This window comes from Theropithecus gelada, chromosome 10, assembly GCF_003255815.1.
Source record: "Theropithecus gelada isolate Dixy chromosome 10, Tgel_1.0, whole genome shotgun sequence".
NCBI classification, from domain to species: Eukaryota; Metazoa; Chordata; class Mammalia; order Primates; family Cercopithecidae; genus Theropithecus; species Theropithecus gelada.
Genome location: NC_037678.1, coordinates 59,893,613 through 59,909,422, shown reverse-complemented (window position 1 = coordinate 59,909,422; position 15,810 = coordinate 59,893,613). Strand labels below are relative to the sequence as shown.

At 41.7% G+C, this 15,810-nt stretch overlaps 1 protein-coding gene across 2 annotated transcripts in view; it reads right to left on the bottom strand.

The window, feature by feature from the left end:
• PTPRT (protein tyrosine phosphatase, receptor type T) overlaps positions 1–15,810 on the bottom strand; it is a 1,113,081-nt gene that overhangs the window by 678,793 nt on the left and 418,478 nt on the right. For both annotated transcript variants that reach the window (XM_025399269.1, XM_025399270.1), the window contains exon 5: positions 8,997–9,112. In XM_025399269.1, coding sequence (XP_025255054.1) covers positions 8,997–9,112 — 116 coding nt within the window. The remainder of the gene's footprint in view (positions 1–8,996; positions 9,113–15,810) is intronic.

Here is a 15,810-nt window from a genome sequence, read left to right as displayed (position 1 = left end):
CGAATGTCCTCTTAAGTCCCTTAAAGGGGCCAAACAATATCACATAACACATGAATGGAAAAATTCCTTAAATCTAAGACCATGCCCCGAGGATGAGCAACTGGTCACTGCATCAATGGTGCCCAGCTAAGAGGCGAGAGGTGTGGCCCCCAAATCCAACCTATACTCCACTGGCAGAGCCAGGAGTGCTGACAGCCACGAGTCCTTACTGGGCCCCTTTGGAGGGAGGTCACCTTTGTGCCTTGCCCAAGGGTTCTATCTGCATATCAAGCTACATATCCATGGAGGTGCATCTGCCCAGAAGGTGAACCCCTTTTTTTTCCCAATTCATCCATACAGGAGGGATACATGTTCTAAATTGAACAAAGTCATTTTACAGCCTAATCGGTGGTTCTGCTTAATCCCATTTTACGTTCATGTTTCTCTGATTATGGCAACAGTTGCCTTTGAAATCTCTCTTTTTCTTTCCCCTTTGTCATCTGCTTGCCTTGCTCTTTAAAAACAACTCAAATCCCAACTTCCCTTGGCTTACTTTGTTTTGTGTGGATAAGTCAGCTTGGTTTGAGAGCACACACTCCTTGGAAGAACAGGGGCTGTAATAGCTACACTTTAATGTTCTGTCCCTAGCACAAGCGCATCCTTCCACCCCCAGGCAAGGCAAGACCCCTCTATTTTCAGGAACCACCTAGAGAGGAAGTCAAGAGTTGCACCTGATGCCACGGAGAGTGCTATTTCCCTACCACCTGATTATCTATCAAGGTTTCTGTAATGGCCTTGCCATTTTGCAATTCCCCATCCACTCTCCTTTGCTGTCATGACATTATTTCCTTCACAAAGAGGTAAGACAAGACTACAAAAATGGCTGTCATTATTTCAGAAAGAGCAGGAAGCCTTGAAATTGACTTGTAACTGGCAGAAGTGGAAACAGTAGTGTCTTTAATAAAAGGAAATGATTTCTGATTTTGCACAACAGATACTATGCCTGGTTTACAGGAGATATTCTAATGCAGGATTCTGGAAGCCTTCTATGTGCTGGTTTGAACTTCTGGCATCCAAATAAAAAAAATAAGATAAAGATAAAAATATAAAAATAAAATAAAATTAGGCCCAGCATTTCCAGCTGAAATTTGTTCCAATTGCTCCAGGAATTTCCTGGCCAGAAAATATTTAGGTGAAATTCCCACAATTCACTTGTAATGAATATTCTTTTCACTTCTAGTCACACTGCTGCGACAGCATGACATTTGGAAACTTGCTAAAATCTAGCCCACTGATTCTCTTAAGATCACATTTGTACCTTTTTGGCAGCCTCTAAAGAATAGCTTTTGATTATTCTTTATTAAAAGTCAGAAGAAATAGAAGTAGACATAAATCATTTTTGATTAGCTGTGCTGAAACACTATGTACATGGCTGACTGCTCATTTTGGGTTGATTTCTGGGTTTAGAACTCCTGCAAAGAGTCAGGAGGGACCTGGCGTCAGTCCCACAGGGCTTGGTGGGGGACAAAGGAAACTAATGAGAACATCAAACTTTTGCTGCTTGCTGTGTAGTGAATAATAAAGTTCTTTGTCTCTGACCCAGAAGTCTCATGTCTTCTGTCAGCATCTATGCAACTGTGGCAGTTTACCTTGGGAGCCTCCAAATAAGGTAAAATCTTAGGCCCTTCATAGTTATTGATAGACGGTTTCAAGTGGGCAGTAAGATTTTTGTGGAGAGAGCAGTCAGCATCATCAAATCTGAAAAGTATAAGGCCTGAGACGCACCCCTTGGCTATAGCAATGAGGAAAGCACTGGGGACATTTACAAGGGCCACTCCTTGGAAGAGGTGGGCACTGAAGAAAGCCTCATTCACGTGTAGACATCACATTTAAAGAATGTGGCTAAGAAGGGGATAAGAGAATTAAGAAGGCAACCGGGGGGTGGGGAGGCAATTCAAAAATAATTCCAAGGGCATTTTTATTTCATTGATCTCATGTAGATTTGAGAAATTAAAACATACTTAAGTATCTAGTTCAGCGTAGGTGTGTAAATATATGCTAAATAAAGAAATCTGTTTTTAAATAGAAAGCTTCCTGTATAGAAGGAAAGGCTGGAGTGTAACCCAAGGTAACAGGGCCATGAGGTAGGCAAGGAAGAATGAGCCCAGGACTAAAAAAAAGGATCTATGTTCGTTCACATCATGCTGTTGCTGCTCACTGCCTGTGTAATTCCGAGGATATCATCTACCCATCTAAGGCTCAGTCTCCTCATCTATAAATGGGAATACAATCACACCTACCTGAAAGACTGATTATGAGAATTAAATACATCCAATGTGTAAGCACTTAATAAACATCAGCTGTTATGCATAGTATCATTACATTATCATCAATGCTTAGTTGCAGCGCGACCACTAGATTGTCAACAGAAATCCCACACAGAAGGTTCAGAGGCAGGCAGGTTGGAGGAGGAGCTGGTCTCCCAAACACTCACAGCCTCAGAGGCCAGCAGCAGCCCTGCAGGAATGAGGAAACAAGTTTACTGGGCGAACCAGCTGCAGTAAAGACTGAGGAGCCTCCTCAGCTCATCAACCCTGGTGCGGCTGCTGCTATGAGCCTACAGGCTCAGAGCGCAGGCAGGAACCTTCTCCCGCCAGATTCAGATCTGCTCCTAGTCCAGTGCATGCAACTTGCCTGAAAACATACACTGTCCCTACAGAGATCTGCACAGGGCGTTTGGACACATGGCTTCATTTCTGAGAGTCTTTCAATGTTATTTGTCATATAAACAAGTCGTGGAGCGAATCCTTTGTAGGGAAGCCTGAAAGTCAGCTCCATGGTAGGGCTGACAGACTCTGCTCTGGAGTCCCTGAGGAATTCAAAGAAGGAGCCCCATCCACCATGCTCCTTGATAAAGGCAGGAGGACACACTCCTGTCTCTAAACATCCTTCTGGATGAGTAGTGTCTGATGGTGATGATGGGGGTGTGGGAAAAACCTGTGTCCTCACTGTTGGAATTAGCTATGCCAAATCCAGCAAAGGCTTCTTTTTTTATATTTTTTATTTTTATTTTTTTTATTATACTTTATGTTCTAGGGTACATGGCTTCTTACTAGGAATATTCTGTAACTGGGAAAAAGTGACCACCTTTCTTTTTTTTAGTAGCATTTTGTTTATGTTGGTTTAGTGTATGCATTTTTGATTATTTGGATAAAACGGAAAAGAATGGCGCTGAAAATAAAAAGCATCATAATCTATTATTACAATCAATTAAGTGTCTTAATATGTGTTTCATGCAGTTATAGGAGTGTGTATGTATATACGTAAGTATATACAGATTATATATATTTATATACATTATGTATATGAGCATGTATATATTTATTTTTCATAAAGCTTAATATATTAATATTATGTGACTCTATAACTCATCCTTTTCACTTACCTGTTATGAAAATGTTATTAAATATACCTGTATAATCTGATATTTAATGACACCATTCCCTTATTTACTTAATCTCTTTTGCTGAAAATGTAGGTTCTTTCTAGCCTTTTGTCCTATTGAACACACTTGCAGATACATTTTTGTCCCCATCTCTGGATATTTCCTTAGGTAAATTTCCATAAGTAAATTTACTCTTTGGAAAAATACGCACATTTAAGGCTTTAGATATCAACTGCCTAATTATCTTGCAGAAAAGAGGTACCCATTTACATTTCCACTGTGCTACACTTATAATTATGTTGGTATAGTCCCACCTAGTTGTACCCTGAATTTCATTTTTTAAAGGACTCCACAAAACTGTAGACTACTTTGCTTAGTGGCTATTCCCCTTAGAATGCACACCATCTCCTTGCTTGAAAAACTGCTTGCAAAGTTACACGTCCAGATTCCTCAGGCCAATGTATCACATAAGGAATAAGCAAGTTATGACTGAGCCCCTTCCACCACAGACCATGTCATCATACACTTCACCTCAAGGAGACATGATCCTAGGACAAGAAAAACTTGCTTATAATTTTTTACTATCCTTCTATCATCCTTTTCCCTGATTCACTACCATTGTTCTAGGCTCACGTGTTTGCATTTCTGCATCGGTCCTGTCTATTGATTCTCATGTAGAACTTGAACTATAATTCCACAAAAGCCAGCACCAACAGATGGGGTCTTCCAAAGACATATAAAGCTTCCAGAGGGGTGCAAAACAAAGGCATTGGCTGGTCCTCCTTTTAACGTGTTAATTTCTGATCCAAAACCACGTAAAGAAAAGCAAGCTATAAAGTCCCACTCTACAGAAAGGAAGGCCAGCATTCCATGACACAGGCAACAGGGATTTATCTCAAACTATGAGTCCACTGACTGCTTTCTAATCATTGTCAGAAAGAAGGGCCACTGCCATACCTGCCATCCTGGAAACAACATCTTCATTTCCCTAAATTACAACTGGCTGATTTGAAAAGTTACCACTTTCAGTAACTTAGCGAAACTCCTCAGCATATCTCAGAAGCTACAGCAGGAAGTAGCATTGCTAAACAGTAGACCTGCTGTAGCTGTCTTCTAGAGACTCTTTTGGCCATGGTGTGCCTGTTTCATTTGCTTTGGAAATTCTCAGGCTAAGTCACCCCAGCCTTATTATAGGAGGCAGAACAATGGCGAGAGTGCTAGCCAGTCCTCCAGCACTGGGACACATCTGAAGAAACATCTCATGAGAAACTGGCCACTGCCTTGGCCTGTCTTGGATGGTGGCTGCGATCATCCCTGGGGTGGCAGGTGTCTTGATAGATGCCTTCTTTTTGTAGAAAGATGTTAACCTATGCAATGGTTAATTTTATGAGTCAACTTGACTCTAACAGAGTACCCAAATTAAACATTATGTCTGGGTGTGTCTGTGAGGGTGTCTGGATGAGATGAGCATTTGAATCAGTGGACTCAGTAAAGTACATGGCCCTCCCCAGCATGGATGGACACCATCCAACCTCTGGAAGAATAGAACAGAAAAGCAGGGGAAGAAGAGTTTGCCCCTTTTGCTTCCTCCCTGGTTGCCTGAGTTGGAATAATGGTCTTCTCCTGAACTTGGACTGGAATTGCACCACTGCCATTCCTGGATCTCCAGCTCGCAGATGGGAGATCATGAGACTTCTCACTTTCCACAGTCACATGAGTCAATTCCTTGTACTAAGTCCTTTCCTTCCACGTAGGAAGGACTTATTATATATGGAAGGAAAAGACTTACTATGGATGGAATTGTTTCCATCTATAAGGAAACACTCATTAAAAAATACTATATATACACAAATATATATTAATATATACTTATATAAATATTTTCCTTAATATATTTTATAATATATTTTATATTTTATAAAATGTATAAATATTTTCTTTAATAAGTGCTATATAAAGATTATACATAAATATATATTTTTACATATATATTTTTTAAATCTATAAATATATTCATTACATACAATTATATATTTTATATATTATATATTATGTTATATATTATTATATATAATATAGGATAACATAATTATATATAATCATGTTATATAATATATAACATACTATTACATATGAAAATATATAAAATTATACACACACACACACACACACACACACACACACACACACACACAGAGCTTCCCTGGAGAACCCTGACTAATACAATCTACTTCCAATTACCCTACTGCACATAAGCCTGGACTTACCTAGCCACATAGGTATTTGTCAGAGAGCACAACATAAACTGTGTACCTCCCCATATTTTCTGAAATGTAGATGAGAGAGACAATATTTAGGGAAATTTCCTTGGAAAAATCGTTATTGAATCTATTCACTTCCCAGGTACGTTTCAAGTGCCCCAGGATGGAGACAGATTGGCAGACAGCAGCGGATTCTGCCATATCTTCTTGTCCACTTCATCCCTCTCTCCGCCTTCTCCTCCCCAGACTGCTTTCTCACAGCCATCATAAGAAACAGGCCTGTGAAACTCACTTGTGTGACCTCAGTAAGACTGTGGTGGGGAAAACTGTTCATTGCATCATACAGTGTTTTCTTTACAGGGACTCCTGGGAACAATTCCTGTCTGGCTTCTGTGTGAACAACAGGTAGAATTTTCCTGAGCAATTGCTTTTTTTTAATCTCACAGCCATTGTGAACTGTGTATCTGACGAGTTTCCTTTATTCCACTAGTGGTTACAAAGCTGCAGGCTGTGTGTGTGACCCGCCAGTTAGTAACAGGTGTGCAGAAATGCGGTTTTTGCATTATTACCAGCTCTGTGTATGTTTTCCTTCTATCTGGTGTTGCCTCACTTTTAATTTATGATATCTTGTCATGTTTTATGTCCCATTGAAAGCCACCTGGAAGACGTTTTGTGAAATAAGATTTGGTTTACACTGACAAGAAGATAAGATGTGGAAGAGCTCCATGTCATGTGTTTCCATCTGTTTTCTTCAAATATTCAATTATGATCTCCTTTAACATCCTCCCACTGACAGACCCAAGGTTCAGGGCATGCAACTCAGAACTGCCACAATAACAATCAGAAAATAATTGGAAAACCCAAACAAAGTTGTTGAAAATATTGTGATGGTCCTGCCTCATTCTCATGACCCACCTGAGGCAATGCCATTGAAATCACACAGCTTCTTGGCAGCCTAATACATCTGAACACTAATTGTTATGAAAAGAGTAAATAACACTACCGAATACTGACGTGACATGTGGAGGCTTCTTGCGCTCTCCTGTGGTCTGCAAGCAACCTTGGGAAGCAGAAAGAACAGGTATTTCACCCTGCAGTGCTGCTAAGTGGCAAGGATGAACTGTTGGCCCCTAGATGGGCTCTTTACGCCCAAGGATTTTCTAACTGCAGGAAATGGCTTAAATTCAAGAAGAGAAGTGACAACATGAACTTCCAGCAAAGTGTGTGGAGAGACAGCTAGGCAAAACAATACATGAAAATATGTTTGGTATCATCAGTCCTCAAAGAAATGTAAATTAAAACTACAATGTGCTCCCATTACACACCTATTCAAATGCTAAAATTAAAAAGACTGACCATACTGAGTGCTGGTGAGGATATGGAGCAACTAGAACTTTCAGAGACTGCTGGTAGGAACGTAAAATGGTACAACCATTTTTTCAAACAGCTCGTTGTTCTTTAAAGTTAAACATATATCTACCAGATGACCCTGCCATTCCACTTCTAATTCACTTTCGTACCCAAGAGAAAAGAAAGAACATGTCCGTACGAAGACTCACACATGCATGCTCACAGCAACTTCTTTGTAACAGCCAGAAACTGCCAACAACCCAACAGGTATCCATCAACAGGTAGATGGCTAAACAAATAGTAGCACATCCATTCTATGAAATATTTCTTAGCAAAAAATAATAAATTGTTACACACAACAACATAAGTATGTTGTAGGAAAGAAGATACACACTGCATGCTTCCATTTATATGAAATTCTAGAACATGCAAGCTAATACGTATTGTCAGCAAGCAGATTGGTGGTTGCCTGTGACAGATGGGAGTGGGGAGGTCAGAAGGAAGTGATTATACATGGGAACGGAATTTTGGATGTCATGCGTACATTCAATATCTTGATTGTGGTAATACTTTCACACATAAACATATTAAAACTGTATACTTTAAACATCACATCTCAGTTATAACTCAATAAAGCTATTTAGAATTTTTTTTTTTTTTTTTTTGAGAAGGAGTTTTGCTCTGTTGCCCATGCTGGAGTGCACTGGTGCGATCTCAGCTCATTGCAACCTCCACCTCCCAGGTTCAAGTGATTCTCCTGCCTCAGCCTCCCAAGTAGCTGGGATTACAGGCACTCGCCACCACGACTAGCTAATTTTTGTATAGAAATAATTTTTTTAATGTTAAATAACCACAGCCACATGTAGTTAGTGGTTCCTGCACCAAACAGCACAGCTCCCACTTCTGCGCTGCTCCAAAAACTTGCTATTTGTGTTGGTATTAATACAAGTATGCTAATGTTCTAACAAGTTATGTTTTAGTTCTGTGTGTCGCCCTCTGTCTCTAACCCCCACTCAAAGAGATACTTTCTCATCTTTCTTGGAAAGTAGCATGAATTAGCAGAAATAACAGGAAGGCAAATTCAAGCTTAAAACACTTCCCTGATGGACTTTACTAATGGACTTATTTAACCAAAGAACAGACAGATTGCTCATTTTAGTGAAAAATTCCCATAAAGAGCAACTCTCTAATTTTATCCAGATGTACTAGTCAATCACTGGATATCCAAGAACCTTCCAGTTAAGATTACATGATAACCACATATTCAGAACCTAAGATATTCCATTTGCCTTAGCCCTAGTAATCTACAATTAAAAGACAAAGTTTGTTAGAGGGTAGTTGGAAAAGGTCACAGTTACAAATTCCAGTTATAGAACTTTGAGGTTGTGGTCTCGGTTTCTGCATGTATGAAATGGTTATACCAACGCCCGCCTTGCAGAATTGCAGTTAAGATTTAACAAGATCATAGATGCAGGGCACCATCAAAGGAACAGAAGTACTTTAAAAATATCCCTTCCCCTTACACAGCAAACCCTTCACCACAGCACACACTTCCTTCCCTTATCAAGGGAGAAGCCAGCATTGTTAGCCCAAGCTGCCCCATTTTGTAAACCTCTGCCATTTTGCAAATGCTGGTTAGAGCAGAAAATTCTACTGGGGCTCGGGCCATGAGACACATCCTGCCAGACAAGTCCCAGACTTGACCACCTGACCCCCAGGAAACTCCTTGCTTATCAGCAGCTGACCACACCACCCACCCCATCTCACAAGCCCAGACCTCTCCCACCTGGACCTATAATTACCCCAGTTTGTAAGCAGGGGCTGGCTCCAGTGCTAGCTGGTGTCCCCCTCCGCAGGTCTTTGTTCAATACACTTGTGTTGCCATAGAGCTGCTTCCTTCCATTCCTTCTTTTCCCTTTCTCATCCTAACAAGTCTGAGCAGAGGCTTCTGTCACGCTTACCTGGAGCCAAAGCTTGTCATGCTGAGACCACTTCCCACCAGCAATGCACTGAAATGTGGCATTCTGCCCCACATTCACCTCCACGTTTTGCAGTCGCAGAAAATGAGGTGCTTTTCCTAAGAGAGAAACCAAAGAACACATAAGAATGAGATTCAGCAGCCTGCACCACTTCCCTGTTGGTGGATGGCAGCTCAGGATGGGCACCGGGCAGGGTGGAATTGGGACTGGAGAAGTGGCCCAGCTCAGCAAAGAGTTCATTGATCACTTATTATGAGTCTGGCACTGTTCGAACTTTACACACAGTATCTCACTGAAACCTCACAAAAATCCATGAAGGGGACAGTATCACCATTTCACAGATCAGAAAGTCAAGGCTCTGAGGGTTTACATCATCATTTGGCACAGACACACATCCAGAGGGTGAGGGAATCAGGATGTGAATTTAGATCTCTGTGTCCTATTACTAGCAATGTTGCTCTGTGAAATTGGCACAAACATGCCTAGAATACACCCAAACTGATCATTCTTCTGGGGCTGGCATTGCACAAAAGGTGAAACTACGACACCGAAAGTTAGAAGAAAAATTGGGGGGCAGGAGGAGTGTAGATATTCATGATAGGTGATGCTTCCCTGTAACCTCAAGAAGCAAAAAAAAGAAAGCTGTAGCGAATCACCTTTGGGCCTGATACCTGTACGCTTGGCCTGGGTGACGATGCTGATGAGGAAGACAAAGAGTGGAAGAGGGAGGAAAAGAGAAGGAAAGCACTAGTAGCTGTCATTCTTAGTGCTTGCTATGTGGTAAGTACCACATGAAGTGTCTCTCTGCAGTAACTCACCTAACCCAATGCAGTCAGTAGTGTTATTTTCTCTATTTCACAGTGAATGAACTGAGGCACAGAGAACTCTAGAAATGTGCCCAATGTCACAAGACCCCAGAGTCTTACTCTGTGATGGTGATTTCTGAGCATGAGAGGGAGCATTGATTCTAGGGACTGGACACAACAGGGAAAAGGTCTTTCAAATGAAAATCAGAGTGTGTACAAGCAGACACTCTTCGTATTAAGTCTACATTTTATATTGAGTAACCTAGGTCCATCTCTTTCCTTTTTTGTGGAGAAGGGTTCTCACCTACCTGCACTCTACAAATAATAACATAAGTAACAGCTCTCCATTGGCTGATAACTTGTATCTAGAAGGATTGGTTTCCTCACTGAGGCACAATGAAGAATCTCTATGCCATCAATGAAATCAGTGATGAACTGGGACCACCCCCAGAATGGAAACAAATGGAGAGTTAGGAGAGGATCAAGGAGGTTTAACAGGAGGCTTTGGCCATCTTTCTAGAGGGAGTCAAATACACAGAGACAAATAGTAACAATAACGTCATTTACTGAGAGCTCCTACAATGCCAGGTACTATGATAAATGCTTTGCATGCTCTATCTAACTTAACTTCATGACGTTCCTATAAAGCAGACACTATCATGATTTCCCCGTTAGGCAGAAATCAAGGCTCAGCAAGTTTAATGTGCTGAAAAAGCTACACAGCACTAGTGAAAGACAGAAACAGAATTGAATCCAGGTCCACTTTAGCCCCAGACTCAGCATTTAACAAGCAGCTATGCTCCCTTGCCTCCTGGGCACTGGGAATGAGGATGGTGTCTCCAGATAGACTCCAGGGTCTGCAGAAGGGGCTCCCAGTCAGGGCTGTGCTGCTGGTTCAGGTTTCTTTCCATGCTCCCAAATATTTTATTAAAAGTGACCCCTTTCCTTGCTATTTTTCCTTGATTTGAACTATTTGGTCTACCTATCTGTGTCAGCACCTATAAAGCTCAGCAAAAGCCAAGAATCTTGGAACAATTAGGCAGACTTCTTGGGAGAGCACTGGGCAGGGTGGAATTGGCGCTTGAGAAGTGGCCTGGCTCAGTGAAGAGTTCATGTATCACTTAGGATGACTCTGACACTGTTTGAAGAACTTGACACGTCATATCTCACGGAAACCCCCAGAAAAATCCAGGAAGTGGGCAGTATCCCCATTTCCCCAATGTACTTTTGCTCAGGTTTTTAAACTAATAACAGCAGCTCAGAGATCCCTCAGGCTACCTTTGAACCACCATGGCTGGCTGGTGTCAAGGACCCAAGGCCCAGGGAAAACCACTTCTATGGGCTTTTCAGAGTTGAAAATTCCTGCATCTAGTCAACTTGACAAATGCCATGCTGCTTCGATTGTCTGAAATTGTTTCCTTTTGGCTCTCCTGTATCATTTTATAAAGTTATTTTTGGAACTATCAGTTCAAGTCCATTCTTGAAGTGGAAATATAGTGAACCTTGTAAGTCTGTTCATACCACAGGTTTAAAGGGGGAGTGAACACATCCACCCCAGGTGGGAAGGGAGTGCAGACTCTTAGCTCCAATGCTGGGAAACTCTGTGTTTGGTTTTACAAAGAAACACTCTTCCCTTACCCTTCGAGAAAATGGTTTAACCTCTGGGATATGTACAATTAGCAATGAATCTTCTCTGGATCAATGTCCCCGGCATGCCTCTGACTCCTCTCCACTTCCTCCTTCTTAGCAACAGACCTTTCACCTTGATTCTTTCATCTTCAATTCCTCTTCTTCCCTCCCTTCTAGGTTCAGTGGTAGAGAGTTTAGATGTTTAATGCCTCCTAGTGTGAATATTCTGGGCAAATACTGGCGATTTATCGCAGAGATTATGAACGCATGCACCTACAAGAGCCAGTTATGTAAATTGATAAAGTTGTTCAGCTGTAAAACAGAACAAAAATACCACTTCCTTGCTCCACCTTTTATTTTCCCACTTTGGATAGAGACTTGAGAAAAATAAACATTTCTTTATATAAGAAAAGCAATGTTGCAAGCACAATAACAACCGGCATCCACCAGTAGCCTTAGCACTGGGGAGACAATAGGAGTGGTGAGGACTGGAGGGAAATGGAGAGAGACTCTGCGTCCCACTGAAAGGGGGCAGTTCCTACTTAAATTCAGCAGAGGTAGGCCAGGCATGCATGCTTGTATAGGGGTGTCAAACATCTGATTTCTCAAGGCCAGTAAGAAATCCAGACTTTACATGAAGTCTCTCACTCTAAACTCAACATGTTATTAAAACACAATTGTAAACTAGTTCAACCATTATGGAAAACAGTATGGCGATTCCTCAAGGATCTAGAACTAGATGTACCATATGACCCAGCCATCCCATTACTGGGTATATACCCAAAGGATTATAAATTATGCTGCTATAAAGACACATGCACACGTATGTTTATTGCAGCACTATTCACAATAGCAAAGACTTGGAATCAACCCAAATGTCCATCAGTGACAGATTGGATTAAGAAAATGTGGCACATATACACCATGGAATACTATGCAGCCATAAAAAAGGATGAGTTTGTGTCCTTTGTAGGGACATGGATGCAGCTGGAAACCATCATTCTTAGCAAACTATCACAAGAACAGAAAACCAAACACCGCATGTTCTCACTCATAGGTGGGAACTGAACAATGAGATCACTTGGACCTCCGGAAGGGGAACATCACACACCGGGGCCTATCACGGGGAGGGGGGAGGGGGGAGGGATTGCATTGGGAGTTATACCTGATGTAAATGACGAGTTGATGGGTGCAGCACACCAACAAGGCACAAGTATACATATGTAACAAACCTGCACGTTATGCACATGTACCCTACAACTTACAGTATAATAATAATAAATAAACTAAAAAAAAAACAAAAAACAAAAACAAAAACAAAAAAAAAACATGTGGGCAGGCAGGCTCTATCAATCTGCGGTCTCTGATATGTAGCTCCTATATAAGTCAACTGCAACAATTTCCACTAGCCAGTCTCACCCGATCCAGCCCCATACGTGCAGGAACGCCCCCACCACTCCATGCAGTATGCTGTGGGCATCACATGAAGGCCGGCCCCAATTGCAGTTCCCAGCACAGGAGCTGATCTAGACCACTCTCTTCTTGCTCAAGACCCTTGTCTCTGCTCCTTGGGGCTCTGGGTCATCCTTGGCTCATGACAGGCAGTGCTCTCTGGGGATTGTGCTTATGTGGAGGACCTGTTTGGTCCTCTTCCCTGTGTTCCTGGCCTCTCTGACCCTCCTTCTTCCATGCCCTCACACAGCCTGCCCATCAGCCACAGGCTCTCCCAACTGTCGCCTTCCCCCAGCATCTGCTGCTCTGGGAGAGAACTTGTACTCCACGAGCTTCAACTCACTCACCTTCAGCCAAACACAGTTGACCTTTGTACCCAGGTCAGCCATCAGCTCGTGGTTCTAAGCATTTCCTACTCACTCCGCACTAAGACCCAATTCTGCCCAGATTGGGTGCCACTGAATGGGCTTAACAGAAGACTGGCTGTGCATTTGGGGCAAAAACGCCTTGACGTTGGTGACATTTAGACTCCTGCAGATGTCAGTGCAGCATCTGAAGACATATTATTGTGCCCTTTATCTTGCTCTTTAAACCTGCCAGTGCTCAGTAGGAAGCCACACAATTGTGGAGAAAGCCCAGTACACACATTAGAAACATGCCGCAGACACTCTGTGGGCTCAGGGATATGGCCCCACAAGATTGTGAGGGGGAAAGAAAAGTCAACTTAGAAGCTAGAAACTTTGAAACAGACTGGAAAAATCATACTGACATTTATGGCACACAGTTATAACTGCCTTGGCCCTGCTAATGGCTAACACTGAGAAACAGCAGCAGAGGGTAACTAAGGCTAGAATACTTTTAGAATAACACAAAAATGTTAAATGGGCTATAAAATATAGATGAGAGGTTTCCACTTGTAAGAGAAAATAATTTCCTTTGAGTATTACGCCTGTCTTTTGCTTACTGTTTTGGGAGCTTGGAGGCGATTATCTACAGTTCTAATTTCAGTGCCAATCAATGGAAGATACAATTGCAAATCAGTCACTCGCTCCCTGGAACTTTTGGAATATTTAGTGGAATCACTTATTGATAAACTCTGACCATATGTTAATAGAAAATATGTTTTAGAGGACAGAAGGGGAGAATTAAAAAGACTTTATGTCCACAGGCTTTTTTGAATTGAATGCATATATTTCAATATAGTTAAATTTTTAACCATCTATGAGCGAAGTCATAAATTCTAAGACTGGAGGTTGGGGAAAAGCACCATTAGTCTAAAGGGGAGTTCAGAAGCTACTATCCAGTTGCATAACAGGTAATCCCTGAAAGCAGCCCCTGGGGCCCATAGCTGGCTCCTCACAAGGCAGCCTGCTCAGTTCTTCCCCGGCTCGCACCACCTTGCTTAAGCTAGAAATCTGTGAGTGCGCCATGTCTGAAGCCTGACTCCTAATCCAATTCATCAGATAAGACCAGTTGGCTCTGCCTCATAAATGGGTCTCTAATCTGTGCACCTCTGGCCACCTCTATGCTCTATGTTTCTTCATTGCCCTGCTTATCATTTGTCATGGTCTGAACTGTGCCTCCCCCAGATTTATCTTTTGATATATGACCCTAACCCCCAGTGTCTCAAATATATTGAGCAGCAGGGCCTTTGAAGATGTGATGAAATTAAAATAAGCCCTTTAGGAAAGCCCTAATCCAATCCAATCTGACCAGTATTCTCAACAGAGAAGGACATGTGAATGCACAGAGAGACACCAAGGGACTGTGAGTACAGACGAATGACCATGTGAGGCCTTAGCAAGAAGATAGCCACTTGCAAGCAAAGAAAGAGCCTCAGGAGAAACTAGTGCTGCCAACACCTTAATTTTGGACTGCCAGCCTCCAGAACTGTGAGAAAATAAAATACATTTAAGTTGCTTAAGCCATCCAGTCTGAGGGGTTTTGTTATGGCAGCTTTAGCAAACTAACACACCGTCTGTGCATATAATTATATAATCATATTATATAATTATAAATGTATATATTATATATAAATGTAAATTATATAATTATATTATTATATATTTATATATTATAACTTACATTTATATAATACATACTTCTATATCATTCGATATTCTATATCATACTTATATAATAATTATATAATATATAGATTATAATAATATAATCATATAATTACTTTGTTTTGTTTCAGCCTCCTTCACTTCAACAGAAGTCCATGAAGACAGACAGTCAAATCTGTCTTTCTCACTCCCACAAACCCAGAATGGTGCCTGACATGGAGCTCATGCTCAATAAATACTTGTTGGATGATGAATGGATGTCTCTCAACCACCCTGGTGCAGGCCACCACCGCCTCTTGCATGGCTCCAGAACTTTCTTCCTCTTAGGTTTCCTGACATCTTCTTTATGGTCCTTCAACACAGAGCAGCCCAAGTGACCCTTCTCCAGCAGCACTTCCTGCAGCAGAGCCTCCCTGCACTTAGACAAACATTTAAACTACTCACCATGATGCCCAAGGTCCAGGCTTTCCTGCCCAACATTTGCCCTAACCACTTTCTCCTGTGCTCCGTATGCTCAGGACATGCTGGCAGCATCAAGCCAACTCCCTGTGCAAGACCTCTGCAATCGCTGTCACCTCTGTCTGAAGCACCCCTCCCGCAAATCACTAGACTGTGAACTCCTTCCTGTGATTTGAGTCCCAGCTCAGGTCACATTTTCAAAGATATCTCCTCTGACCACTATATCCAAGAAGCCCTCCCATATCCCAGATACCCACACTTATTATATCCACAGGACTTTTCACTATCTGAAATTTTGGGTTACTTAATATTACTGATTTAGTGACTTTCTTTCCATTGCCTCTCCTGCTAATCAAACACCATGAGTACAAGGACCTAACC